Source organism: Cheilinus undulatus, linkage group 8 (genome assembly GCF_018320785.1).
Source record: "Cheilinus undulatus linkage group 8, ASM1832078v1, whole genome shotgun sequence".
Taxonomy (NCBI): Eukaryota; Metazoa; Chordata; class Actinopteri; order Labriformes; family Labridae; genus Cheilinus; species Cheilinus undulatus.
Genome location: NC_054872.1, coordinates 39,249,203 through 39,276,530, shown reverse-complemented (window position 1 = coordinate 39,276,530; position 27,328 = coordinate 39,249,203). Strand labels below are relative to the sequence as shown.

General features: G+C 38.4%; 1 protein-coding gene across 3 annotated transcripts in view; it reads right to left on the bottom strand.

The window, feature by feature from the left end:
• LOC121513362 (protein argonaute-3) overlaps window positions 1-27,328 on the bottom strand; it is a 62,663-nt gene that overhangs the window by 32,370 nt on the left and 2,965 nt on the right. For 2 of the 3 annotated variants that reach the window (XM_041793075.1, XM_041793077.1), the window contains exons 2-5: window positions 4,600-4,771; window positions 4,336-4,456; window positions 3,614-3,822; window positions 1,911-2,047 (exon numbers count right to left, since the gene is read on the bottom strand). In XM_041793075.1, the coding sequence (XP_041649009.1) occupies window positions 1,911-2,047; window positions 3,614-3,822; window positions 4,336-4,456; window positions 4,600-4,771 (639 nt within the window). The remainder of the gene's footprint in view (window positions 1-1,910; window positions 2,048-3,613; window positions 3,823-4,335; window positions 4,457-4,599; window positions 4,772-27,328) is intronic. The other variant, XM_041793076.1, reaches the window with a different exon arrangement.

Below are 27,328 nucleotides of genomic sequence, written 5' to 3'. Positions count from 1 at the left end.
AACTGTAGCTCAGCACTGGTGCCTTAGGAGTTTTCTCAAGAGACCAGAGCTAAAGCCAATTAATAAAGTAAATCTTCCATGTCACTAGTTTCCTAAAAACAGTTCCAGGCCATCAGAGCTGGCATCGTTTTGACAATTTGGTGACACTTCACAATGTGTGATGCCAGAAAATGCTGTCATGCTTAACATGAGAATGTCAAAATAAGACTGGCCCATATTAATTAAAAACATGACAAACACTCGTTTTTTAGATGGTTTATTCAAAGGTCTGCGGAAAAATTTTTTTTAAAAACATTTCCTCACTCAAAACTGTCAGGTTATTTATTCCGCAGCACATTTAATTAATGTTTATATGAAATCAAATACATTTACATTAATTTTGGACAGCAGTGTAACCTGAGGTTGCCACTTTTTTTTAGATACAAAGAAAAGGTTTGTAATCTTGATAAGTCACTGGATAAGCTAGATTACACGTCAGTCATCAGGCAAACCCATCTTGCAAAGCTCCCATCTGAAACTTTTGTGCCTGATCTTAAATGATGCTGGTTGGTTCGTCAATTCTGAGCAGAAAAAGGCAGTAGCAACAAGCAGGGTTTAGTTGTACTACAAGGCTGTAAACAATGGCTGCCAGTGATGAGGCAAGCTTGGATGTAGCTATAGCAGCAGTTTTCATCAGAACTGGATGGCATTTTTGTTAAAGTAAGAGTAATGTACCACGCTAAGTTTTCTAGGTGGAAAAGATATTTTGGCTCTTCTACCTACCGGCCTCAGCTTTTCCATAATTTTAACTGTAACTAGTTTAACTGCAAGGCTGTAAACAATGGCTGCTGCTGATGACGCATAAGTTTGATTCACTGGCTCTACCAAAAGTGAACAACAAAAGCAGCTACCTGTTGAGCTCCAGTTCAGCTAACCCACATGCCCATTATGTCATAAGTCTTAATGAATGAATAAATGTGACAGACAGAGCGCTCATCCAATCACCCTCTGGGATTTTTTGAAGGCCCTGCCCCTACATGACTACTCAGCAGGGTGAGTGGCAAAATTCATCTTCTGCTCAACGGAGATCGCATGAAAATGGGAGTGAAACAGACTAATATCCACTTAAATTAGGGATATTTGGACTCAACAGAGATCCACACTGTTACTAAAGACACAGGGCATTGAGAAGTAGTCCCACATCGAATTTTCTTACATTATGTGGACCTGATTTCAAGCAGACAAAGCAGGGCCTGAAAGCTCATATCAGCCTGGTGTATCAGTGATAGATGTGAAACTGAATCAACATTGAAAAGTTTTATCAATAAGAAGATTTAGATCAGTTGTTTCTCTGTATTTCAGTGATTTGTTTACTTCTTACTTAAGCTTATCTATAAAAAGATTGCTCTGTGGTTGTTCAAACTGTTAGCAAAAACTCAGGGTGCAGTCTATTACAACACGAGATCAGCATACCTCAGCTGTCTTACTTAATCTGGTTCAATCTTAACTTCAGTTAAAGCTTTATTTTGTTTATAATGTGACAAATTCACATCGTACAGCTCTCAACTTTTATATTATAACATAGAACCTGTTGTAGCGCCAGATATTTTGAATTTACAAAGCCTTATGAAGAACTTTCCAATTTACAAACGCCACTTTATTTAATCCGTGACAAATATTGATGAACTTGACAATTTCTTTGGTCTTTGCCATATAAAACCAGCCGTGTTCGTCAGATATCACAAGACTATTTGAAAAGCTACAAAACATTATTCGTTGCCTTGCCAACGATACCATTACACCATATGGTTGATCTGCTAAAATGTTAGGCCCTAATTTCAAGTATTTTAAGCTTTGAGTGATAAAAACAGGTTGTATTTACATGGCTGTACTTGAGACAAAACAAATGTGATGCAGAATTTGGTTCTCACCGTCAATGTTAAGCATCATCTTCCACATGGCTGGGCGCACAGACTGATGAAAGCCGAACCAAACCTCCCTCCCACCTCCCAGGGGATGGTCGTAGCCCTCTGGAGCAGAGAAGAAGGAGCGACCGACTGGAGTGTACCTGGAAAGAGAAGAGAAGTAAATATGAGCAAACAGGCAACCCAGGATAAAGATAAAGAGGAGAAAAGAAAGGTACACACGAAGAGTCGTGGAGAAGAAATTAAAAATCAGTTTGCATCCTGAGTTGCACACAGTGATCCACATACTGCTGCATTAAGGGGCAGACTTTAACTACAGTAGTAAAATAAAGTCTGATTTATACTTTTGTATCAAATCTATACTTTACCGTACGTTACAGGTTTACATTGCCGTTAACTTCTACAGAAACCTATGCAAATAGCCCTATGTGCACCTCCTAGGAAATCTAACTACACGTAAAACGATGCAGATTGCAAGCCTTGTGATTGGTCTGCTGGGTAGTGCTGGGTGACTGCCAGTCTCTGAGTAATGCCTACAAGCATATTGTGTTAACTCTAGAATGACATAAATGGATTCAGAAAATGATACAATTAGTAATAAGTCAAATCTAGTTGCCGGCATCCATTTCCTCATTCATTTTTCTCATTAGCCCAACAACTGCAAAAACTTACCCCATCTTCCGCCTCCACTGATTCAGCCGCTGATCTTTACTTCTTTTTAGTAAAGAAATGAGACATTTCCTCAGCTCTCTAATAATGCCTGGGAAAGATTTTCATTTCAGAACCACCAAGATTGCTGTCAATTTGGCAGTATAATAAACTGCTGCTCAGTATTTACCAACTGCAACATAAAATGCTCACTTTAAGTTGCCATAGTTTCCTGCACACAACCCAGCAGGAAACTATGGCAGCAGGACCAGACTCTGGCATAAAAATTGCACTGCTAACTAGTGTTTAGGTGTAGTATTGCAGACACACAAACACATAAGCTCCTAGTGCTTGCCACTAAGCCACTAAGACATACCTACAGCACAGATTAAACAAAGTACAAAACAGACTTAAAAAGAAGGTGACCCTGTATGCACCCGTCTACCTCTTCCTCTCCTCTCTGCCCTGCAGATGCATTTAATATCTGCAGACAGGATCCATTTTTCTTTGTGAATTTGGAGCTGACAATGTGTCAAGATGCCACTGCTGCACCATCCCTCAGTGACTGCAAACACAGCTAAATGAAAGGTGTCAATATAACTGCTTTTTAATAATGCCTGAGAAAGATTTTCATTAAAGAACCGCTGAGATTGTGTTCGATTTGGCTCTTGCTGGGACTGAGGAATTTGATATCGAGTGGAGGAGAATGATATGAGGTCCGTATAAGCTGTGTTTGATTTCCGTTGAGATCAGAGTGCCGATATTGGTGACACAGTGACAGAACAAATATAAAGTATTTACAGTGAGCATCTGGAGGATCTGATTTTCTCTGTCTTTGACTTTATGTTTACTGACTGCAGCTGAAAACAGGGTGTTAAAGACAGACAATCTCCTTATGACTACTATCGTTTGTCTTTTTTTAAACACCTGTGCTTTATCATTCTCTGCCAGTTACGTTGCAATAACAACAGGCCTATTTTTGGCCCCCAGCTGCTACCAAAAGAGTGAACAAGTCTAAACTGCAATAAAAATAAAGCTGGATAGATTCATCAGTTGCTCACTTCATGGAGGGCAGGTGTCGCAACACCACATCCACTGCATGCACAGGGTTGGTGCTGATGGGTTTGTCCAGCTCCAGCAGCTCAGGCATACTGCGGCCAGTCAGCACCTCATGGAGCATGTGCCAGCTGACCAGAGACACAAACTTGATGGAAACTTTGAAGGGTCGATCTTTGCCTCCCTCCCCCGGTAGAGTGACATCCAGGTCCACCTGAGGGAAGAAAGACACACAGTTAGATCAAAGTAAGGTGAGTTTATGGTGCCAGTTTTTGTGTGCATGTGCTATGTTTGAAATTCTGCCGGAAACTGTCCCTGTATAGGTGGCATTTTGGGAAAGTATGTCTCCATGTATAAGGGCTGCATTACATGGAAATGAGAAATACAGTTTTACTTATTTGTATCAGATTTGTAATGCAATTTAATTACAAATCAGTTATGATGTGACTTTTTTACGTTTACCTTTATTCAATCTTATAAAGTTACTGCAGTTCCAATTACCATATTAATTCAAAATAATAGCTTGAAAATCAAGATTAAGATATTTACAAATACCTATCAGATTTGATCATTTGTTGGTGCAGTGCTGCCGTTATTTTTATGGGTGTACAGCTCCCCTAAACATGATCTAAAACAGCTTAAACACCTATGTTTCAGTATGTGGCCCTCCATAAAAAAAACGGAGGACAGCCTAATATAGTCACGTGACCACTTTTTCCCAGCTCACCCCTGTTGGAGCCACAGGCAGTGGATTGGCTGTGTACAGGCTCCTCTTTCCATCGTAGACTGGCCTGCGATCCCCAAAGATGGTCACCTTAAAGTGCTGCACCATCGAGTCAACCACCTCCCTGAAAACACAGAAAAGCAGTTTTACTTTAGCTGTAAGTAGAAAATGATGAACTTAATAAAAAGGGTCATATGCATTCATTAAAGGCCACTTATACTTTGAGTACAACATTTTTTAAGCTATTGATTTGAAGGTGTAGCCCACCTGTTGACTCGTCGTGGACACTTGTCAGGCTTGATGTCCACCTCGTAGAGGTAGACATCCATCTTGGGGATCTCCACCTGGAAGCAGTTGGCCAGCAGCTTGATGGGCTTCCCCATGGTGCCATAGCCGGGCCGCCGTGGCATGGCGAACAGGGACTGAGCCCCAACGGCTGCTGAGAGAAGAACAAGGATAAGAGGGTGAGGATGTGAGTAAATCATATCATATTCTAACAACATATATAAGTCTTCACTGGTCCATCAGCACCACCCTATCATAGTTCATAGTTATTTTAATTCTCTCAGTTAGGCTGAATTGGATGTGAGGTATCAATTCTAACCCAACACCCTGTGCTGTTTTCTGTTTATGTGAGAGGAGACATCAGCATACAAATTATTATCCATAATGGTAGTGTGTGTTCAAAGATTAAAAAAAAGGAAGCTATGGCATGTAGTGATCAGTACTGCATCAAAGTACTACAATATTTTTTCCTCTTTGAACTATCCTTTCAGTGGTTTTTAGCAGTAGTTGGTAACTACACACTTTCACAAGTTAACAAGTGCCTGTAAGGGGAAAAAACAATAACAGTGAAATTCCAAATGCCTAGTCATGGTACTGTGCTTGGGAAACTCCAAAATAAGTGTAAAATTTTCAACACTAAAGGACACAAACACACCCACTAAACTCTCTATGAGACCTCACAGTCACTTCTATGTTATAAATATGCTTTATCCGAGATATAACTTCAGAGAACAGTACAGAGATGATATCAGGGGGAACACTTTCAAAATGAGGAACAAGAGGACAGAAATCACCCTGACACACATGGACGAGTTTGTATGAAACTCGTTTGATTCATTTTAAGAAAACAACAGCACAGGGTTATTTATACACATGGTTGAACGTGCATTCTGAAAAGACACAAACAACTGCACATATAAATAAAGAACTTTCTACTTAAATAGCTTCAAACAAGGATCTTTAACAAAAGTGATGGAAAATGAATGAATGAAAATCAGTCGGGAATTTTGGGGTAACTAATGACAGCACATAGCAAGGAAAGATGATGCAATTTAATACAAAACTTCGCCTACTTTTTTTAAAATTCAACCTTTATGTATCCCGGAAAAAAAATATTTTGGGAACAAAAAAAAAAATCAAATTCCAGGGTGTCTGACCCCAGAGTGGCAGCAACAACAAACAGAGCAGTCATACACAGCAAACATTAGAGAAAATGCATTAAGAGACACCAGAGGTCACATTGAAAGAGGAAGTATTTGCCCAAAAGACCAGATTTGTCAAATAATCAGACAAAGCATCTGCAGCCAGATGTGCCTGCCTCCAGATCATTAAGCTCCGAGCCTTTTCGTAATTCATTACAAGCAAAGGGAGCAGCAAACTAAAACGGCTTTTGTTCCACGTTCAGATCTGACATTAAGAAAAGATCCTAGGATTTAAGAATAAAAGTTCCCATGGTCTTCTGACAGATGTAGGTCAGAAGGCAAGGAGGAAGTAGACTGAGAAGTTTTTTATTTTAAGAAAAAGACCATCCTAGAAATTCATACAACAAACTGACCTGTAACACTAACATCACAATAAAATTATATTGCAATAACTGCAACTGCTTTCTAAAATATGCATGCAGTTTATCTTGATGTAAACTTCTACACTTCAGAGCAGTGGGCAAAACTCAATGCACTGTGATAATATCAACTGCTTTAACCCTTCCTTTAGTACTGTACAGCTAACTAATACAAGGCAGCATTAATTCAAATTAATTGCGCTGTGCTAATCCAAACCAAGCATGTGTTAGAAAATCTCCTTACTGTGCTACACAGTTCTTACATTATAACCCTGGCCACACATGCACGTACTCACTGACCAAAAGACCCTGAGATGTCTTAGACGTGAGTCACTTTGATCCAGAAACAGAGAGCTCTGTTCAAACTTAATGTGTCACACTCATAGCTGTGCTATTTTTGGGTCTGCTTAGGCTTGCCTTCCACATTACACTTGACAAAACAAATGGCGTTGCAGGCGTGCCAACACAAAGTTTGGATGAAGTTCATGATGTTAGCGTATAGTATTGTTATGCAATAGAAACTTAAAACAAGCACTCGTATGGGACTTATCCATTCGCCTGGAAAGTGTTACTTCGTTTGTGCCCCTTTCAATGCCTGTGACATTTTATTGTTTCGTTTTAATTCAACTGTTTAATTCTGTCTCCACAGCACTCTTAGTTTCTACCCAAAGAAGAAAAAGTGCCCAGAATGTGTCATTGATAAATGAAAGCCAGTTGAGTGTGATTCATCTCCGATTTGACTCATAGGCTCACATGTGTGGGTGATGTTGGGGTTGAGGGCCCATTTGAGGGGAAAGTTCATAAAAACGTCCCGACAGCGGAACAGAAACGCTCTGTGAGGTAAGAGCAGACAACATGAGTAGCCCTGTTTGTTTACAGGCGGGAGCTGCTAGTAGGAGCTTTCTGCCCTGGCTCTCTTTCTCTGTTTCTTCCTTTGGGAGGGCTGTGTGTGTAGTGGCGGTTAACAGAGCTGATGAAGGGTGAAGGCCTCATGTTTGAAAAAGCCCGCTGGGATAAAATGAAGAAAAAAAGAGCGGAAAGTCTGGAATTCCTGCCACGCCTGTCCCCCTCACACAAAACTTTGTGCACACAAACTTTTGTTATGGTAATTCCTTCTGGGGCCCTCGGTGAAAGTCGTGAGGTAAGGCCGATTTCACACACGAGAGCAACAAAAGAGGGAAGACTAATATCCTGGTACTAAATCTTCATTAAGGCAGCAGAAATAAGCTTGTCTACCACAGACTGAAATCCATCCTGATTCATTCAGGAATCAATCAAACCAAAAGGGTCTCCTGTTACTGGGAGCACTTTTTCCTGCCCTGCGATGGTCTGGCTCAAGTCTGCGAGTAGGAGGAGGCAGGCAGGGAGTGGCTGGATTACAGAGTGGGTAGGGTTGGTGTTTTCCGGCTTTCATCTGCCTCTCAGAGCTGGCTTCCACTAAGCATGAGTCACGGAGCCACCACGGCGGACAAACTCATAGTAGAGCATCCTCCAGTCCATGCTGTAGGGTTCAGTCGTAGGAATGACGGTGACTGAGAGAGACTTAAAGTAAATGAAGAAGTGCATCACAGGTATTCTGCCCACTTGGCCACACTCAAACACCCGTAAACCCGTAAACAGATGTACAGTAATCTGTACGGCTGCTATTGCACAGACATAATGGTAAGAAGATGAAAATCCCCCAAATTATACAGACATAACTGTTGTCATTTTTCACAAATACAAACACACAATTTCCCAAAATATACGCAAGGTTGTAAAATCTCCAATACCTTGATACTTTTCAATACCAGATTATTTAAGACAGTACAATCCTCTAACCAGGGCATTTAACAGATGTAAATGTAGTCAGCTAGTAAAAAAGTAGCCAGCCAGAGGATTCTGGAGGCATGAAGACTCCTGTGTTCCCACACTCACACTCTCAGGAGTGACACTGACACAGATATACAGGCGTTTTCCTCATGAATATAACGGTTTTTAAGGAGGTGAGTAAAAGCATGCCATGACTTGTCAGTTTATTAAACCAACATGAGTAAAAAGTAGCCAGCTATAATAAAGTCACTGGCAAGCTGTTTGGCTGACAGTTGCTGCTTGTGAAAGCCCCTGTTTTAATGTTAAGGGTTGAAATGTAGCAAAAGCATCACCCTTCAGTCACTTTTTAAATAAAAGGGGTCTCAAGGAAAAGAGAGAGTGCTGTATAAACTGCTCACTTAAACGTTACCAAGATATTTCTGCAATTTAGACAGTGTGCAGAAAATTTGGCTGTATTTTTGGTCATTAGAAACAAATCAGTTACATCCATGTGCCACCATGTACAGAGGATGATTTAAAGAGATTCAAATGATCTGTGGCTACATGTCATTCCTTACTCTCTCAATCAATTAATAAATATTTTTTTTTGCCAGTTCATAACTAATGTCATCTCAAGACAATTCACAAAGAGGGAAGGTCTAGACTGTGCTTTTTGTTTAAGTATTTATGATGACCAAAATTAATCCACCATAAACTCAGCATTAAGCAACATTAAGCAAATTTACAGTGGCAGAAATCAAAGCGTTGGGGTTTTATAGGTATAGAGGGAGAGATGCAGAAAGAGAGAGGAGGTAGAAGCAACAAAGGAGAAGAAAGAGATGTTTAAAAAGGGAAAAGAAAGATCCAGAAAGAAAAGTGGGAGGCGTAGACGAGGAAAAAAGAGAGATGCTGACAGAGAAAAGAGTTGCAGAAAAGGAAAAGAAGGAGATGCTGAAAACACTGTTACTTTTGGCGGCTATTTTTAATTTAAGTCGTAGGTTTTGTCTTTAAACGAAATGCATTTTAGTTTTAGTCACATCTTAGTCATTTCTATCCTTTGTAGTTTTAGTCCGTAAAAAGTCCTCAAATTTTAGAGTGTGTACTTTTAGTCCAAGCACTTATTTTTTTGCCTAAATCTGTACCAAGTCATAGTACTGTGTTCTTTGCACCCTGCCAAACCTGGGGTCCCTGCTTTCTATAGCTGAGAGGCAGAATAGCTACAGCTGCATTGTTTTGTTGACAGATTTACCCACAGTGGAGAATTATCACAGATTTTGAATGTCCGACGAAGACTACATTACATTTTAGTCTAGTTTTAGTTATCTTAACAAAACCTAAACTTTGTTTTTGTCAGTTTTAGTCAGAATAGATCTATTTTTGTTAGTCTTAGTCTAGTTTTTGTCATGGAAAAAAAGGCTGCTGACAAACATTTTAGTCATACTTATGGTGGACGAAATTAACACTAGCTGAAAAGCGATGAGAAAGATGCACAAAGAGAAGAGGTAGATGCAGAAGAGGAGAAGAAGGAGATGGTGAAAGAGAAAAGAGGAAAATGCAGAAAGGAAAAGAGGAAGATGCAGACAAAGTGAAGAAAAGTTTGCAGAAAGACAGACGAGAAAGATGCAGGAAGAGATCAAAGAGAAGAGGGTAATGCAGAAAGACAAAGGAGTAAGATTTAGAATCAGCCAATAAAGAGAAGGGGGGATGTTGTTAAAAGAAAAGGAAAAGAGGAAGCTGCAGAAAAAATGTGGAGAAAACAAATGAAGCAACAGCAATGAATAAGAGATGTGTGGCTGTCATAAACCATCTACAGGTTGATTTCATTGGATATAGCAATAATGTCAGTAAAATGAGCAGTCATTGCAACATTTACCAGAGGACTAAATATCCAAAATCAGAGATATTGAGATTATTAGGAATTATCTTATCTCAATAAAAAGGCAGAAAAGCCCCAAAATAGTTTTCAAAACATTAAAAAAGGGAGCAAGAAAGAAGGAAGACATCCAACATCGGCTGTTGAAGACTTCTGTTGTGCTATGGTGGTCAAACAAAAACAAAGATTTCATTTTCACTCGACTCATACTGAAGTTTGAAAAGTTGGTATCAAAAAACCCACAAATTCTCACATCCATGCATACAAGTCATACCTAAAAAAATAAATTTTCCAAAGGAAAAACTTTTTAAAAATTACCCATAAGTGCCTGACTGACCCACTTCCTGCAGCCGGTTTTGACTCGTTGGAGAGGGGAAATCCAGCAAGATGCAAAACGGCATCAAAACAACAAGTTATGTAGATCTAATCAGAACCATTGGCTTGATATTTGGCTGGACAGCTTCTGCATTCTTGAGCTGCGTGCAGTAATAACAAGCCTCTGGGTGAATCTGACGCTTCCAGAAATTCTTTGAGACTTTTGTGATGCTGGTACACGAAGGTTCTCTGTGCAGTGGCGGTTGCAAGGACACTCACAGGGAAATGTGCATAAGGTGAACCGCAACAGATAACAGTGAGCGGAATAATAAATGCAGAAAACAGACAAGATTGAATCCTCTTGGAGAAAAAAGGAAACATTTCTGATGATGTTTAAGCTCTTGTGGTTGATAATCCTTTCTTTTTAATCCAACACATCATAGCAACTAAAAGTGGCCATTTTTGTCTATGCATAGATTTAGGGTGATTAACGTTTTAATTCACTCGTTAGCTAACATGCTGTGCTGTAAAAGAAAATCCCAACCAGGCCTGTTACACACGTGTTTTGCAGCTTGAGAGCTGAGAAGCCGACCTGTTCCTGATCATTCGGAAACACATCAGATTCCTCTCCCCTCCAATCTGCCTTTCTTGGAAACTGTGCTGCTCTGTTCCCTCCACAAACAGACAAAACAAACGTGCTTGTCCGCAGGCAGGAGGGTCAGACAGGGAGCTTTAACTGCCAGGCTTGGAATGGAGATAAATATATTTAGTGTTTTCAACAGATTTGAGTATTTTTTCAGTCATTCAATTGTGATGGAGATTCTAAAGCAACCTTTGTAATTACTGCAAACTGAGTGTTCAAGACATGCTAGCAATGTTATGGTTACGTAATGGCTGAGACCTTGAATGTCAAAAAGCCTATTCTCTGCACTTGTTAAGTGTGTGGGAAGCTGTACAACCCCTAATGCACAACTGCACTTACATGAGTTTACAGGAAAATGCTAATTCTGCAAGTCTGAAGAAAGAATACGAATCTAAATCATGTTAGACAATCAGCACGCTCCGCTGTTGGTGGATGACGTGTGAGGGAGCTTTGACAAACACAGAAAAGTCAACCACAAGTCTACACACACACATCAAAGGCGTATTTACTCTCCGTACAATGAAAGTGAAGGTTCGTGGAAAGCTCCCTCTGTTGAGTGAAAATGCCGCAGAAGTATGAGTGTTTGTGTGCGCCCACTCTCAGATAATTACAGGAAGGACATGTTTGAACAAACAGAGGAGAGAAGATGTAATCCTCCCCCCCATTTATCGAGATGATTCTTATTTTCTAAGCTTTTACAATCAGATAAAGAAATACAGCCAATGAGAAAGAAGCATATCTGAAAGAAAGTCTAATAAAATGTTTCAGAACATCTGCAATCTTTCTGCGTCATCCTGTGGATAAAAACTGAAACCCAGTCCTTGAGTCTTTAGCATCCTGATAAAAGAAAAGCACAAGTGTCCTTGTTGCTTTTAATTCTAAACATGCAATTCATTCTCTAACAGCAGTATACTGGGTCATCATTACACAACTGTTAATAAAGCTATTTACTGTCATACAGACTGGGATACAGCCGGGCAAATAATCAAGGTTTAGTTTCAATTATGACTTTGGCTTCCTAAAGATCACTGACATTGAGTTTTGTCATCCTCTGTACCTTTACAGCACAGTGTGAGCTTTTCCCATCCTGCTAAAACAGCTCTCACTTTTATTTAAGTGAGGAACCATAGCAGTCTCAAAAGCCACAGAACCAAAAAAAGGCCTGCCGTTACATCTGCCATGTGGAGCCACTCTGGTTTTGAGGAGTCAGACCTGGAAGAATGCAAAAAAACTTGCAGTATTGTTACACAATCTTTGCCTCTCAAGGTCAGAACACAGATTTATTTAATTTAATCATGTGTAATTCCTGCACAAAGGCAAATGTTATACATTAATATCTGTATGTAACAAGAGTGATCTCAATATCCACTGAATAATTATTATCAGTATTGTGAGACATTTTTGCCATAATCAAGCAGCCCTAATACAACTATAATCTCTCTGGTTCCAAATACTGACATTAAATCTAAACTTATTTCTCTGGGAACTTGACTCACAACCTACAACATGGATGAACAGAAGGCTGCAGAAGGAGCTAATAGTGGGACAATCCCTGACAGTGATGAAGAGGAGTTGAGCTGTGGTGAGATAAGAGGTACAACTGGCACACAATTACAATGAAAAAAACTAGACATTAATTGTGCACTTTATGCCTTAAGGGGCTTTACTTATTCTCCATTTCATCAGATATTGGGATGTCATTGTTTAATTTTATTGCAACATATCAGCTATCATTAAATCACTTTATTGTAACACTGTTATCTTATGCCATATCATATTTTGTATTGCATTGTCTCTTTCTCCATTACACCTAAGGCTATCAGCATTAATACTTTAATCGTAAGGTACATGATTACTGCTTATTATAGAGATGCACAAAATTAGATTTTTGCTGACATCCTATAAACCAGTAACCTGGCACGTCAGATGGATGTGTTTTACACATCCATCTGGGGAAGCTCTAATACACAGCGTTTGGGAAAGGGCAGAGCCTTTGAAAAAAGACTTGGAGAGTGATTGGATGAACGTTCTGTGTGTCACATCTTTAGCTGCAACTGAGCTGGGCCCCTAACGAAGGAGTAAACTCCATAGAGCACTACATAACGTGAACCATGGCGACTGTAGACATGTCAGTACACGACTTTTGTCGCTTTTGAAAAGAAAAAAACTCAACGCTGATCTTTGTTCTTCTTTTAACGAAGAAATGTCATCAAGTTCTGATAAAACTGGCACTTTAGCAGCATCCATGCTAATCTCTTCCACCATAATTGTTGCTGCTTGCTTACGTCACGACTCCGCCGCACCTGAATGTACTGCCCCTCATCGCTGATTGGTCCTGTCACTTTCTAATAAGGCTCAAACGGTTCAGACGGGAGCTTTGCAAGATGGATTCACCAGTGAGAAACATGGAAACAGGCGCATCATCTGCTCTGCAAGGTTAATATACCACTACAAAATCATTTTAGCTGATAGTGATACCAATATTTAAATGTACTTCAGACCTACAACTTCGGTCCTTAAAAAACACAACTAAAAGCTTGAGGATGAAAAAAATCAACATATTTCAGTCCTTAAACACACTTTAAAATGTAAGGAATGATGATAAATAAAGAAAGAGAATTCAGTTAACACAGGCCTGTTGGTTAACCCTAAAAATCCACTAACTTATTTGTTTATCTGGCCAATATTTACAGCTGATATAAGCAGATTACAGCCAAAATAGTGTAAATATGGGAAGAAACTTTCCTATATGCAAGTACTAATATCATACTAACGTTGTGCATCCCTGCTTTTTTTATAATTGCACTAAGAGCATGCTTTAGTGTCCTTTTAGGCTCACTTTGGTCAAGCCGCTGTAACGTCTCCCTGCAGCCACAGTGATGTGAAATAAGTCCCCTACCACTACTGCTCCTTAATGTCTCATTTCCCTTTGAAAACTCACAGACAGCTCAGAGGATAAGTCAAAAGTCACCTGTACCTTGTGTAATCAAACATTATCCTTTTCCCCGTTTCATTTATTCCATTTCAATCCATAATAAGCTCCTTTCTTCTATTGTTAAGTTCAAGTCATAATCTTCAACCTACCCAAGTTCCTTATTTTCTTTTAAATTAAAAGCAGGTCGGAATCTGAAAAAAATTTACCCTTAGTTTCATACAATACAAAAATCAAAATCAACCAAACCAGTTTTAAAAGCATAACCAACAGAAACTTATTTGAAGAAAAAAAATGAAAAGATTAATCCCTACTAACAACAGAAGTAAGGAGATTATTAGCAACTAGAAAATAAAAGAGCCTTACTTATATTGTATGACACTGTTAGTTGCACTGCAATTCCCACCTTAAGTACACAGCATCAACGTTTTGATTCCACAGCTGCACTCAGGCTCTTTCTTTTGACTTCAGTTACATATTTATATTTCATCACATGTATTTTCATAAAAAATAAACAGCAACAGGAGGTTCTGAAAAAAATTAAAGATCTAAAGCAGTATATTCAAATTTAAACTATTACTTTAAATCATGTCAAATTTAAAATTAAAAGGCATTTAATTTTTGCAGAACACTGTGCTAGTAGTGCTGTTAATGGACTGTGTCTTTTTGAGGCACAATATATTCATTTAATGTTTAATTAAAATATGAAGCAGCTTAACTGACACAACCAACTCCAGCAGCTTTAGCTCATGTGTAATGCTCATTTCTGTAATGTTCAAGTGAGGTATTAATTTTTACTGAAATAAAGTAAAAACTTCCCATTTATCTAATTAATTTAAACTTCTTGAACCTTGGTTCTAGCAGAGGACAGTTTGAATATTTGAAGCATACTTTGTATTTCAGCTGCCACATGGTTTAAAAAAAAATAACAGTCATCAAATATCATTTGGAACGTCTTAATTTATTCCCATGAGTCTTGCAACATATTCCACTTTCCTGCTGTCCAACAGCATGCCGAGCAGATTCCAAACACACTTAGTTTTGCCAAATTTTTCACTGCTGAACACACAGTTTCAGTTTTTCTGTTTGTGCACTGAGCTGCTTCTGTTGTTTGTGCTTTTATCTGGCAAACCCACTTTAAGATTTATTTTGCCACTCTGTCAGCACATCAGTTTTTCACAAATCAGCTGGATTTGTGAAGAGCTACTTGCAAATCCTTCATTTAATCAGATGTCAGTTTTTGAAGACAGAGATAATACACGGGTACATTACATAAAGCTGGAAATGCTTTTTGCAGTACTGTTGTAATCCCATCTGTATGGCAGCTTTTCGTTGCAAGTTCAATCAAATTTAAAAAATGCTCAATCAATTTATACATTGTGTGCATGTTAATCTGGTCAGAGGCAAAACAGAAAAATAAGTCTGCACACCAGAAGCTGCTCCGAAGCTTTTTTGATGAAGAATATCATCAGAATTAGGGCTGAACAATTTGAGAAAATAATCAAATTGCAATTTTTTCCCCAATATTCCGATTGCAGTTTGATATGCTATTATTTCCTAAGTTCCTCATCTTATGTATTTTCCAACTAATACAAGCAATAAATCAATCTGTATTAAAACATAATATTAGATTAAACAAGGGCTGAAAAATTTTGATAAAATATTTAATTGTGATGATATTGGCTCGTATTAGAAATTCAATATAAATTGTTGTATTGAAGGGAGAATTATTGTCAACTGTAAAAAATGGGACTTGAATGATAGCATGATGTATAACATCTCTGCTGCAAAAAAAGTTTTAAACCGGTATTTTGATTTAAATTTCTGGTTAAAGAAATTTTGCACCTTCCGGGATATGAAAAAAGCAGCAGGACATATTGCCATTTGATTTTCGATTAACTGCCCAGCCCAAACCAAAATGTTATGTTTTGGGCCCTAGCCCTTCATCAGTCAGATGCTTTAACACCTCAAATAAACCAAACCAGGGTTTGTTTGGAAGAGAACCGAGACCCTGTTTTCAATTGGACCAGATTTCACTTGTTTGGTCAGCATCAGAGCTCTAAAGAGTTTTCACACCACTCCAAAAGAACTGGATTATCTGGGGAAACAAACCAGGACCAAATAGCCCAAGTGGGAATGAGACCTTAAGGACTACAGTTTTGGATCAGAACTACAGCAAAAAGATGTTTTAAAATTTTAATGTGTTATTTCACGCACTCTGTGGTGAGGGAGCCACCATGCAAGCCTGCTGTGTGATGAGGAGGATTACTTTTTAAAACATATCAATTCTAGGAGAGCACAGACTAGGTGTTTTCACTGTAAGAAGTTGAGTATATATCGGCATCGTTATTGGTAACGGCTAAAATGTGTTTGGAAATATTGGCTACTGGATGTTGGCAAAAATCCTATATCATACTCCTCCAGTTTAAAGCAGTCCCCCCATATGAAAGAAAAGGTCAGATAAGTCAAATCAATACCATACAACACACAAATAGCTGTGATGCCTTCCTTGGTTTGTGAATATCTTGTAGGAATTTCTCAGCACACATGAACTCGTTCCCCTCTGCTGCTTTCTAACACAGCACAGTCACACTGCACACAGTGGGCCTGGAGCCAGAGTTACTGGATAGTGTGAGAAGCAGGCCTGAAATACAGTCCCTGCTAACCCCCCCTCCTCAGCCATATTCCCCCCCAGTACACAAACGTACGCGCTGCTAACGGGTGCCCACGCATGCACAGGCCCACACACCAGCACACGCACGCACGCACAATACAGCTGTTGTGTTTCTAATCCAGAGCGGCCCGGGCTGTGGGAACAGGGCGAGTGCTCGACGGGGAGGCACAATGGCGTCAGTCACAGCAGGCAGAACGTAAAAACACACACACTCACACACGCAGATATACAGAGAATGAGTGGTAGTTGGCATAGAGGGATTGACACACATCACGGACTGACTCCTCCCTCATGATCCACTTGTGAACCTCAAGGGTATTCCATAGAGAACCCATAGGAGTCGATATCCCGCTCTGCCACTGATAAACACCAGCAGGCAGCCACATACTGACAGGCTGATGAGAGCCTGGTCAGTCACAACAACATGCAAAAATGTTGAAATCCCCCTCAGGACAAACCCGAGGCAGAGAGCATGAAGAGAGCAAGGGAGACTTTATGATGGAGAAATATTTTCAGTAGCAGCAGATGAGTGGGTGTATGTGTGGAGGGGATTTGAAGGGGGTTAAGAATCAACTGTGGTGTGAAGCCACTTCTGACTCATGGCATTATGGAAGCCCTGACAGGTAGGTGATGGATGGATAAACACGCTTATATATTCACAGACACACAGAGTAGTAGCTCTGTTAAACTAAGAGATTCTACTCGAGCGGGTTAAATGGAGCCTTCTGTCCTCACAGTCTGCCAGTGGAACAGTGGACAGGGGCCAGGGCCTGTTGACTTTTTATGTTGACTCGGGCAGGATGACTGTCACTCTACGAGTTTAAATGCACACTAATAAATTAATTAGAAGCAAAACAAGGTAATACTCTTAGTTTACCACTGCAACTGTCATGTCAGAGTCCTAAAGCCCAGCAAACACCTGGAGATTTTGAAAAACTTCACTGTGACATCCTCTTTAATCTAAAGGACCTTCAGTCTGAGACAGCAAAATTCTGCTAAGACTAGTAGTTCACTTGGGTTGTGTACAGTGCTGTGAGAAGTATTTGGCCCCCTTCTGATTTCTGATTTTATTTTTATTTTTTATTTTTTTATTGCATATTTATCGCACTTAAATGTTTTGGATCATCAAACCAATTTTATCATCTCACAAAGACCAGTTGGCCGAACACTCATGGAAAGGTTCACCACTGTTCCCAGTTTTCTCCATTTGTGGATAATGACTTTGACTGTAGTTTGCTGGAGTCCCAAAGCCTTGGAAATGGCTTTGTAACCTTTTCCAGACTGACAGATTTCAATCACTTTGTTTCTCATTTAATCTTAAATTTCTTTGGATTGTGGCATGATGAAGACAAAGCCAAATCCAAACTCATGATTTAACAAGGGGGGCAATTACTTTTTCACAAAGGGCCAGATAGGTTTTCATTTTTTTTACCCTTAGTAAGTATAATTATCATTTAACTGCATTTCGTATTTACTTGGGTTGTCTTTGTGAGATATTAAAATTGGTTTGATGATCCAAAACATTTAATTGCAAATAATACGCAATAAATATGCAAAAAAATCTGGAATCAGAAAGGGGGCAAATAATTTTTCACGGCACTGTATACGCAAAAACATGTTGATGCCCATTGTGATGGCAGAGAAACAGTGAAAGCACAAAATAGAAGTAGAAAATTCTATGCCAAGATATTTGTATTCATCAAGTTTTTTAAAATACAGATCCTGAGTTTCTGCTGTTTCAATTCTATCGTCAACGCTGTTATTTTTTACAAAATCCACACTGTGAAATATTCTCACCCTGACTATATTTAAAACATATATCGCTGCAGTCAGCCATAACCTCCTACCTCCAAAATCATTTTTTTTTCAGGGAAGAGGATAAACACTGTATTAGTATTATAGCATTATAATAGTGTTATAGTATTATTTTTAAACTATTAAAAATTGAATGGCTATATTCAGCACTGTTTTGACACTTTCCATTGGTTTAAAATTTATAAAACCCACTGATAGATAGAAAGAGTGAATAACAGCACTGATGTATGAAAAAGAATCATAAGAAATAGACGTAGGAGATTTTGGCTTGACATCAGCTATATTTAGTATAACAGGGTATATGCAAAAAATCTGACATCAATTTTAATACTTTTTTAACCTTTTTCAAGACCCTCTTCATGATCTTTAAGACCCCATCGCATCTTCAATTTGTAACCCATTCTTTAGCGGCACAGTTTAGTTTGTTTTGTGCTGATTGTAGCATAAAAATGTAACAATGCAGAAAAAAAAATGCCAGGACCTTTTCATTGTTGTATGAAAATAGAGCTTCTTAGAGAATTTTGAGAATATGAGGAAAGAGACCTCAGTTTGATACCATAAAGAAGCAGACAATGCAGGATCTTTTTGGTAAATAACAGAGTTACCTTTTCTACTAGAGATGCAGCTGAGCTCTGAGGATGCACTGGCACTTTCAGATCTTGCATGGCTCCAAAAGAATTTTACATGTGATTCAAACAAAATTTCAACACCAGAGAAAAATTAAGTTACAACCTTGGAGTCAAAATAAAAATTTCTAAAGGTACAAAATGTAAGACTACAGAAGAGTATTAGGGCCACTGAAAAAAAAAATTGAGACAATTTTTTTTTTTTTTCACTTGTGAGAAAAAAGTCAGAATTCTGAGATTAACTTCAGAATTCTGAGATTAAAGTCAGAATTCTGACTTTATTCTTAGAATTCTGACTTTTTTCTCACAAGTGAAAAAAAAATTTTCGTCTTAAAATTTTTTTTTTCAGTGGCCCCAATACTCTTCCGTAGTAAGACCTCCAAGCCTTGCATTCAAGATTTTTAAATACCTTTTAAAGCTTTATTTTCCCTACTGTGATTTATCAACTTCTAATTCTTTTAAAGACTCCTCAGACACCCTGTATGAGCTGAGCTTAGTATTAAGTATTTAGTTTAATACTGTAAGTATTATTTTGTCAATGTATGTAGGATTTTGTGCAGTTTCCAGTTTTCTTAAGTTATATTTATTTGTATTTCTTTTAATCATCTTTGTGTTGCTGTCTTAACCAGGACCTGAGTATAATTTCACTCCCTCTCAGTTACCACATCTTGTGAAATGGCTATAATGCCTCCTTCAATCCATGAGTTTCTATGCAAGACATATAAAGATGTTTGGCTTTAGTAACTTCAGCCATTTGGTTGAATTCTTCACCCTATGACGAAAGGTGCAAAAAAATTCGATTTTTTACTGATATCTGATATGCCATTATTTCCAAACTCATTTTAGCAGACATTTTTTATTCTACAGAACAATAAGTGTCTCCTGTGTTACAACTTCTCTGCATTAGAGAGAAAGGGAGAGGCTGAGGCAGTCAAAGCTGAGAGAGAGAAGAGGAGGCAGAAACTCTAGTTGTTGTTGGGGCTTCATTCAAAACGTTTAGGACTCTTTAGGTTCTCTTTAGGATATAATAACTTAGACAACTGCCTACTTAGTGAGGTTTGGCAGTTAATCTAAATTTAGGTTAAATCCCACTATGTCCTACTGCAATTTTCAAATCACAGAAGGTGCAATATTTGTTTGGCCTGAAATGTACCCAAAAAACGTTTGATTCATTTTTCCAACAGACATGTTATGCTTTTAACAATATGTAAACATTAAAACATTTTTTTCTAGAATTGCTTGTAAGAAAAAAGTCTCTTTCTTTTTTTTTCTTATCTAAACTGACAATGACATAAAAATGATTCCTTTCCATACAACAATTCACACTGTCTTTGCACAATGAGTCAAAATAATCTGTTAAATTTTTCAAAATTGTTCAGCCAGAGTTTTTATGCTTTTGCTTTAAGGCTTTAAATGAAGCAAATCGGTAAATTACCAACTGTGATTAAATTAGGTAGATAAAGTTATGCCATTCCCTCTGATTCCTGCGTCATGCTATGTCACACTATCATAAAGGCCCAGCCTACAGGAGAGAACAGTTTATGTTTATACAATCTAATATTGTGTTGGTTGTAATGTAGAATGACGTATTGCTTGTGTTTGTTAAAAAATACATAAGATTTAAAACCTTAAAAAAGTGATTGCATGTCAAATTGCAGATGCAACATTAGAGAAAATATTACATTTAGATTATCGTCTAAATTGTTTAGCCCTGCTACTTAAAGCCTGCTCTGATTATTTGGATGCTACAATTGCACACTTTGCAGATATTTAAGGCCACTATATACATGATATACAGCTGATATGTTTGATATATTGGCTGCTAATATCAGCAGAAATTTCATATCTGCTGATACCTTTATCTCACGTTTGAAGCTATTATCTGCTGATACCAATATCTTGCTGATAATATCATGCAGTGAGTACAGATTAGGAAACCTCACCCCTGTGCACATCTTATCTTCTGCATCCAAACATTTAAAATAATTGGGAAGACATCGAGACAGTCCACACAAATCTGATATGAACCAACCATATGGTAGCATTAACAGACTCTCAGCCACCAGTTGAGCTCCTTACACATGAACATTAAAATTCTCTTTACAAATGGCAATATAGGTTGTTTTTTTAATCTAGCTAAACTGCTTCAGTATACAGAGTCCAGCATTTTTGGCAGAAAATCTACATTTAAAAAGTCTACTCATCTGTACTTGTATTCATGTTTGCATTATATTCTTTGACCTTATCAGAGGAGGAGGCTCTGTCTTGTACTTACCAGTCCTTGTGGGATCAGAGCACTACTTTCTGTGTAATCTGACAGAGGATTTAAATGTATGCTTACATCAGTTGATAAAATACAATTTCGGCATTCAAATGCTTCATCAAAGTTTCTGTTTAAATCTATGTTTGCATGGAGTTAAGATTAAAAGGTACAGGTAGGGTTAAAAAAGTTATATTGTCAGAGGCCAAAGCATGAGGAAGATTTATTCTAACAGCTTGGTCTCAGATGTGTTGCCATATTTTGGAAATAAAATGGCAAAAGATGGGGAACCAAACTGTAGCAGTGCAACTGCTGAACTAATATTTTCCTACCAACTTTGAAAATCTGTCAAAGACGATGAAATGACTTGAGATGATTTTGGATTTGGTGATTTTACAGAGGCTTCATGTTATGTTCTGCTCAAACTTAGTCGACAACCTGATAAAATGAAGCACTCTTTCATTTATGATGCTTAAAACTCTTAAAGCATGAAAACGCTTTTCCCCCTAACAAGACGATATGACCGTAGTAGCAGTCCTCTTCTCTGGCAACGTATGGTTTCACTGGGACTGTCTTTTAACATTAGCTTTAACAAGTTCATTCAAATCTCCATCTGATCTATGACTTTTTCAATGACGCACTGTTAGAATATGCAGACACAACAATGTCTGCCATCTGAATGGACTGAACTTCAGAGCCAGACAGACACTGTGTGAACCAAACAGAGGGAGCCTCTTGTCTAGCTAGAAATAACATTGTGACAAAATCCAATCATTTCCTCAATGAAGGAAAGGTGCATAAGAACAGCTGCTCTTAATGTCTGATAAAGCCTTCAGATAGATGAAAGGAGGATGATTACCAGCCAACTTTCCCACATGGTTATAGTTTGTTGCTTTTAAAATGACGTCCAAAAAATTCTCCATTTCAATCAGAAGTGAAACAATTAAACTTAATTATTTAAATATGAAGAAACTGTTATCAATGTATCTGGGAAAAAAATCAGTGATTGTTCCTTTTAATATGAAAATATGTTGTCCCTTCCTTTAAGGATTGTATGGCATTAAAAGGATAGATTTGCAATCTGTCTCTGCCCCTGGTAAACACACAGATGTTTATGTTCTCCAGTGAGCCCCCCAACAAAACACAGATTTCCCCTTCCAATTCCTCTACTTCCTGTCCATAACGTCCCCCCAAAATGAGCCCCTCGCAGTTCTCCCAGAACAGATCTCTAGAAGAGAAAAGCAGGAGGAGTAGAAAAAGGTGCGTGGTCTGGCTGCTCCGGGGTCTAATCTCTGTGACACATCACCTCCAGCCTTCTTCTTCATCCTCCTCATACTCCTCTGTACCCCCCACCCCCACACCCCCACACCCCCACCATGCCTCAACTTTTGTAGCCGGCCCACTTGCAGGAGTTGTTCTGTCAGTCCCACGCTCTGACAGCAGCATGTGTCAGCCAGCAGAGCTGCCTCTCAGTCTGGTACATCAACATGCAAACACGCAGCGACACTCCACACAAGGCCACAGGATTCTTAATACTGAGGAACACAATTCAAAAACAAGCTGAGCTCAACACAGTTTTAGAGTCAAGTTTAGAAAAAAATGTCAGAATTCAGGTTTAGGGTTGCTAGATTTCTGATATTCAAAGATTTGAAACATACTTAAGAAAATTCAGCCATGTTTAAATAAATTGTGTCATGAGCAAAATAGAGCAAGCACTGTTTACAAAGCACAGAAACGTGGTAATACTTCTCTAATGAAACATTTGTTGACATATTTGTGCAAATTAAGACAGTTTGCAGCTCTTGCCTGCATTTTTGGTAATCAAAATTAATATATTTGATATCAACATCAAGCAGCACTATTCCAGGTTACATCCTGGCATCACCATGGAATTTCAACTTTAAAAGAAAATAAGCTAGATTATGCATGTTTTTGCTGTTTTAAGATTTTGGGGAGCTTTTATGCCTTTACTTTGATAGGATAAGAAAGTGAATTCATTCCAAAACCAGTATCATGTGGAGTGTCCCAGAATGCCTTGCAAATCATCAGCCAGATATGAAAATTATGACAAGGTTTGGGAATCGTTTGGGTTTTCTCTGATACCTGTGCTAAATTGGAACTTTTTGTACGATACCAATGCCTAATGGTGCCTGAATCAATACTTTAAGAAAAAAAAGTGTGTTGAAAATCAGTGGGAAAATAAAAGCTGTCTGTAAATGATTAGAGGAGTATCTTTATAAAATGCCAAGTGGACATGGGATAAGGAAAAGAAAACAGAGTAACTTAACTCATAAATCACACATAGTTTATAATGTATTTTTTGCCTTGGATATGGGATGGCAGGAGGTTGCATTGGGGTAGCGGGGTATCCAAATGAAGCATTTATATCTGTGTTGTAATTTCAATACCCATTCCGAATTACAACAACAAAATTATATCACAATTTAATGCAGTTTCAAAGAAGCTGTTTTATGAAATCACTCATTGTACAAATGTAATGTCAGCATGAAATGCTGTCAACCACTACTGATGATGCATCAGTAAACTAACATTCACCTGCTTGGTCTAGCTCCACTCAGCTTTGGAGCTATGAAAACATGTTGTAGGTTTTATAATAGGCCATAGTACACTGATATTACTGTCATAGACCAATGGGGCCATCCACCATGTTGATATTACAAAAATAAAGGCTCATACCATTTTAGGAAGAAGGGGTTTACATAGTGGGACAGGCAACAATATATAGTTGTACTGAATATTAGCATATAAAATGTGGATTTTTGTTATTTTATTAATTAATAAATGGCATTTGGATGTGAACTTAATGGTAATCACTGCTCAAATTTAGGATGGACCATGTCTTTGCCAGTTTCCAAAGGCTTCTCCAGGTCTTAGGGCCAAAACAATGACAACCCCCGCTTATGAGTGGCCTTGTCCCTCAGACTTAACAACCATGGTAAAATGAGGATGGAAAAGAGCACAAGGTATTACTCTACCTGCACCAAGATCATCTGAATACAGGAACACTGGTAAGTACTCTGTAATATATACACTAGGGTTGTAAAAAGGCAAGAATGACAAACTTCATTGTAATACCAGTCTGAATCAATGGCTACTGATCATCGTTATACACAATAGCAACAAAATGTAGAAGTCCTGGAACCCTAAAATTGTGAACTTCAATATTTTAAAATAAAAATATATCAATCATCTGCTTACATTAGGTACATGTTTGCATAGCTATAAGACACCAAAAACACTCTAAAACATTATTTGCTGACTTTTTAATGTGAGTGGACCACAGATGCCCTCTTTATTTCTGTCATAGCAGATTATGGATAAATATGACAGAAAATCAAACTTTTTCAAAAGCTTTGCAACATCTCAATACCATGGATCACTCAAATAATGTTCAAATTTGTCAACCTTAATGAAAAACTCTCTTTCAGGTTTCAGTTGATACCGAGTCTCACTGGAATCAGAAGTATTAAATAATACATAAAATACTAACTTAACTGTTTCACTGATGCCTACCTTTTCTAATTGTGGCACCATGTAAATTGTGCCATATAGGATGACACAATATTATTGCAAACATTACACAGATCTGACAGATATTATAATATTACATTATTCTTAGAGGTATTATCAGGCAGAGTTTTGAATTTTTCCTCAGTTAAAATAAGGCCAAGGGTAAACCGCTAATACAATGAGCCTAAGGACCAACGGCAAACTGCATTCTCCATAGAAACCCACAACAATATGCTGATGGTTAGCCTTATGGGTGGCAGGGGTTGCGATGGGGGTTTTCTATTGTCAGTGAGCTGCTTGAATGAACTAAGCATTATGGGCCGAGACTGCAAATCAAGTACTAAGCCCTCCCTCAAAGCCGACCCCACTGTCTGTACAAAATCCACAGAAAACAAGCCTACAAGGAGAGTGACAGGAGAGGCAGAGGCTCCCACTGAAGCTCAGCCAAGGAAACAGAAGCCGTAACCAAGGAAGGGAAGGGGGAGTGATGGTGAATTGAAAAAAGAGCGGGAAAAAACAGAATGTGAGAAACAAGGGTGGGAAGAAATGGGGAGAGAGGCTGGCTGGTGAATAAGACATCAACATCACAAACAACATCAAGGGAGCTACTTTGCTAAAGTCCTCAAAAACTAGACCCCTTGTTCCTCAGTGTTCTGTTGAGTAAAGCTTTCATAGAAATGTGAGTCATGTCCAGACGACTCAAATCCCCCCTTCTTACCAAGGGTGGTTTGAAAGGTCGAATGTTGGGGAGACCCCCATGCTGTCTCATTGTCTTCCAGTAAGCTATATCACTTTATGCTAAACTTATTGGGCAATAATTACCACAACTAAAGGGGGTTTCTTTTTAGAAAAAGATATAGGTTCTTGTAGAATTTATGGTCACAGGTAACCCATCGATATCACTTGACTTGGAGAGGAACACCTTGAGCTGAAAAATAGTATTTTTTGGGAAGGAAAAAGGAAGAATATTTTAGCATTCAGACTTGAAAAGGGGGGAACAGCTACCCCAGATCCCCCCAGAAGCAACAGAAACCCTTTCATAGCCTAGTCATTACACGTTTATCATCATTTTGAAGTACAGTTGACACAACACCAGAACTTAAACTTTGATACAAAACTAATCAAAGGATTTGGAGTCCTTTTCAGTACTACGACAACAAAATTATTAGTCTTAGGCCCTGAATATTAAAATGTACTGGTTTTACACTGTCTAAATTGCACAAAAAAACCTGGAAACTTTTCTGTACAGAAACACGTTCAGTATGGATAGGTTTCCAACAGCCTATTATCCAGAGCATTCCCAGTATTTTAATCCACACTGCATTACGGCGTTATGGAAGCACGAGAGAGCAGACATGCATGTTGGCTCAGAAGATCCCATCTCGCCTCAGTTACTACCTTCAAAAGTGGAACAGAGAGGGGATCAATTTGTCCTCCATAACATCACTAAACCCATAATGTTTTTCTGACACAGTGGTTCAAATATCATTATTCTTTGTACGAAAGTGTCTGCTAAACGGCATTGTAAAATAACAGATTTTACTTTTTTGACTAAAAGCAAGTGGTATCAAAATATACAATGAGGGTGTTTATTTGAAATTATTCTGATCAGCCAATAATAGACAACCTCATGCTCTCCAAACATCTACATTTTTAAACCATATTTTTGTACCAGTTCTCCAAAATTCTAGAGTTTGGGAAAAATAAGTGTGTTTATTGACAGTTTTGGTGCCGACAGACTTAGGCAGGCTGACTAGCTGTGTAAATTCAAGTTTCATCACAATATATCATACAGACTGTTTGAACACTGATACAACAGTTGCTTATATCAAAAAGTCTGTGCCAATACACTTTCTATCAACCTCATGGACTCACACTTTCATTCCATGACTCATTGAGAATACACTGCAAACGGTGACTAATCCCAACATATTGATTTACCAAAGGAATAGTAGTAAAAATCTTATGTAAAGGATGAAATGTATATCTTTTAAATTTTGCTTTTTTTCAGTGGATGAAACTGATGGAACCACTTTTAGTCTTTCGGATGAAGTGTTAACCAGCTTCTGGCTAAAGGTTCACATTAGAATGGACAGATATTAGAGTAGTATTGATTCTTCCTTCTGACTCACAGCAAGAAAGCAAATAAATACATTAACCCAAATGTCACTGATTCCTTCAAGGCTGGCCTGACTGCCACTGACACCAGCATGATTTACAGAGGTTTTTTGTATAAAAGTCAAAGAATAGGTGTTAGGAAATATTAATCTCTATGTTTGATGTCATAGCAGACTATGAAGGCGTAGATCAACAAAGCAAGCCCACATTTGAAATTTGTAACAAGTCCTGGCTTTTCAAAACAGCAGTAATGTAGCATCACATCAATACAAAGTGACAGGCTGTTTGTGAGCATACCTCAGGGTTAACACATCGAAATGGATTTGATTTGCTTCAGGCTCCAAAGCCTCACACTCATTATATCCCTGGTGCTAAGCTCTCCAGAGCCATGGTTTCCATGCCACACACTGCTGCTCCGAAATCCAGCAGTGAGTCAGTTTTTGAACGTCTCTGGATCACTGACTGACTGATGGACAGCTACTTAGTAAGGGCTGGACTCACTGGTTAGCCTGTGGTGATTAATGATGTATGATTGCAAACCAAAAGAAACAGCATCAAGGCCTGTAAATAAG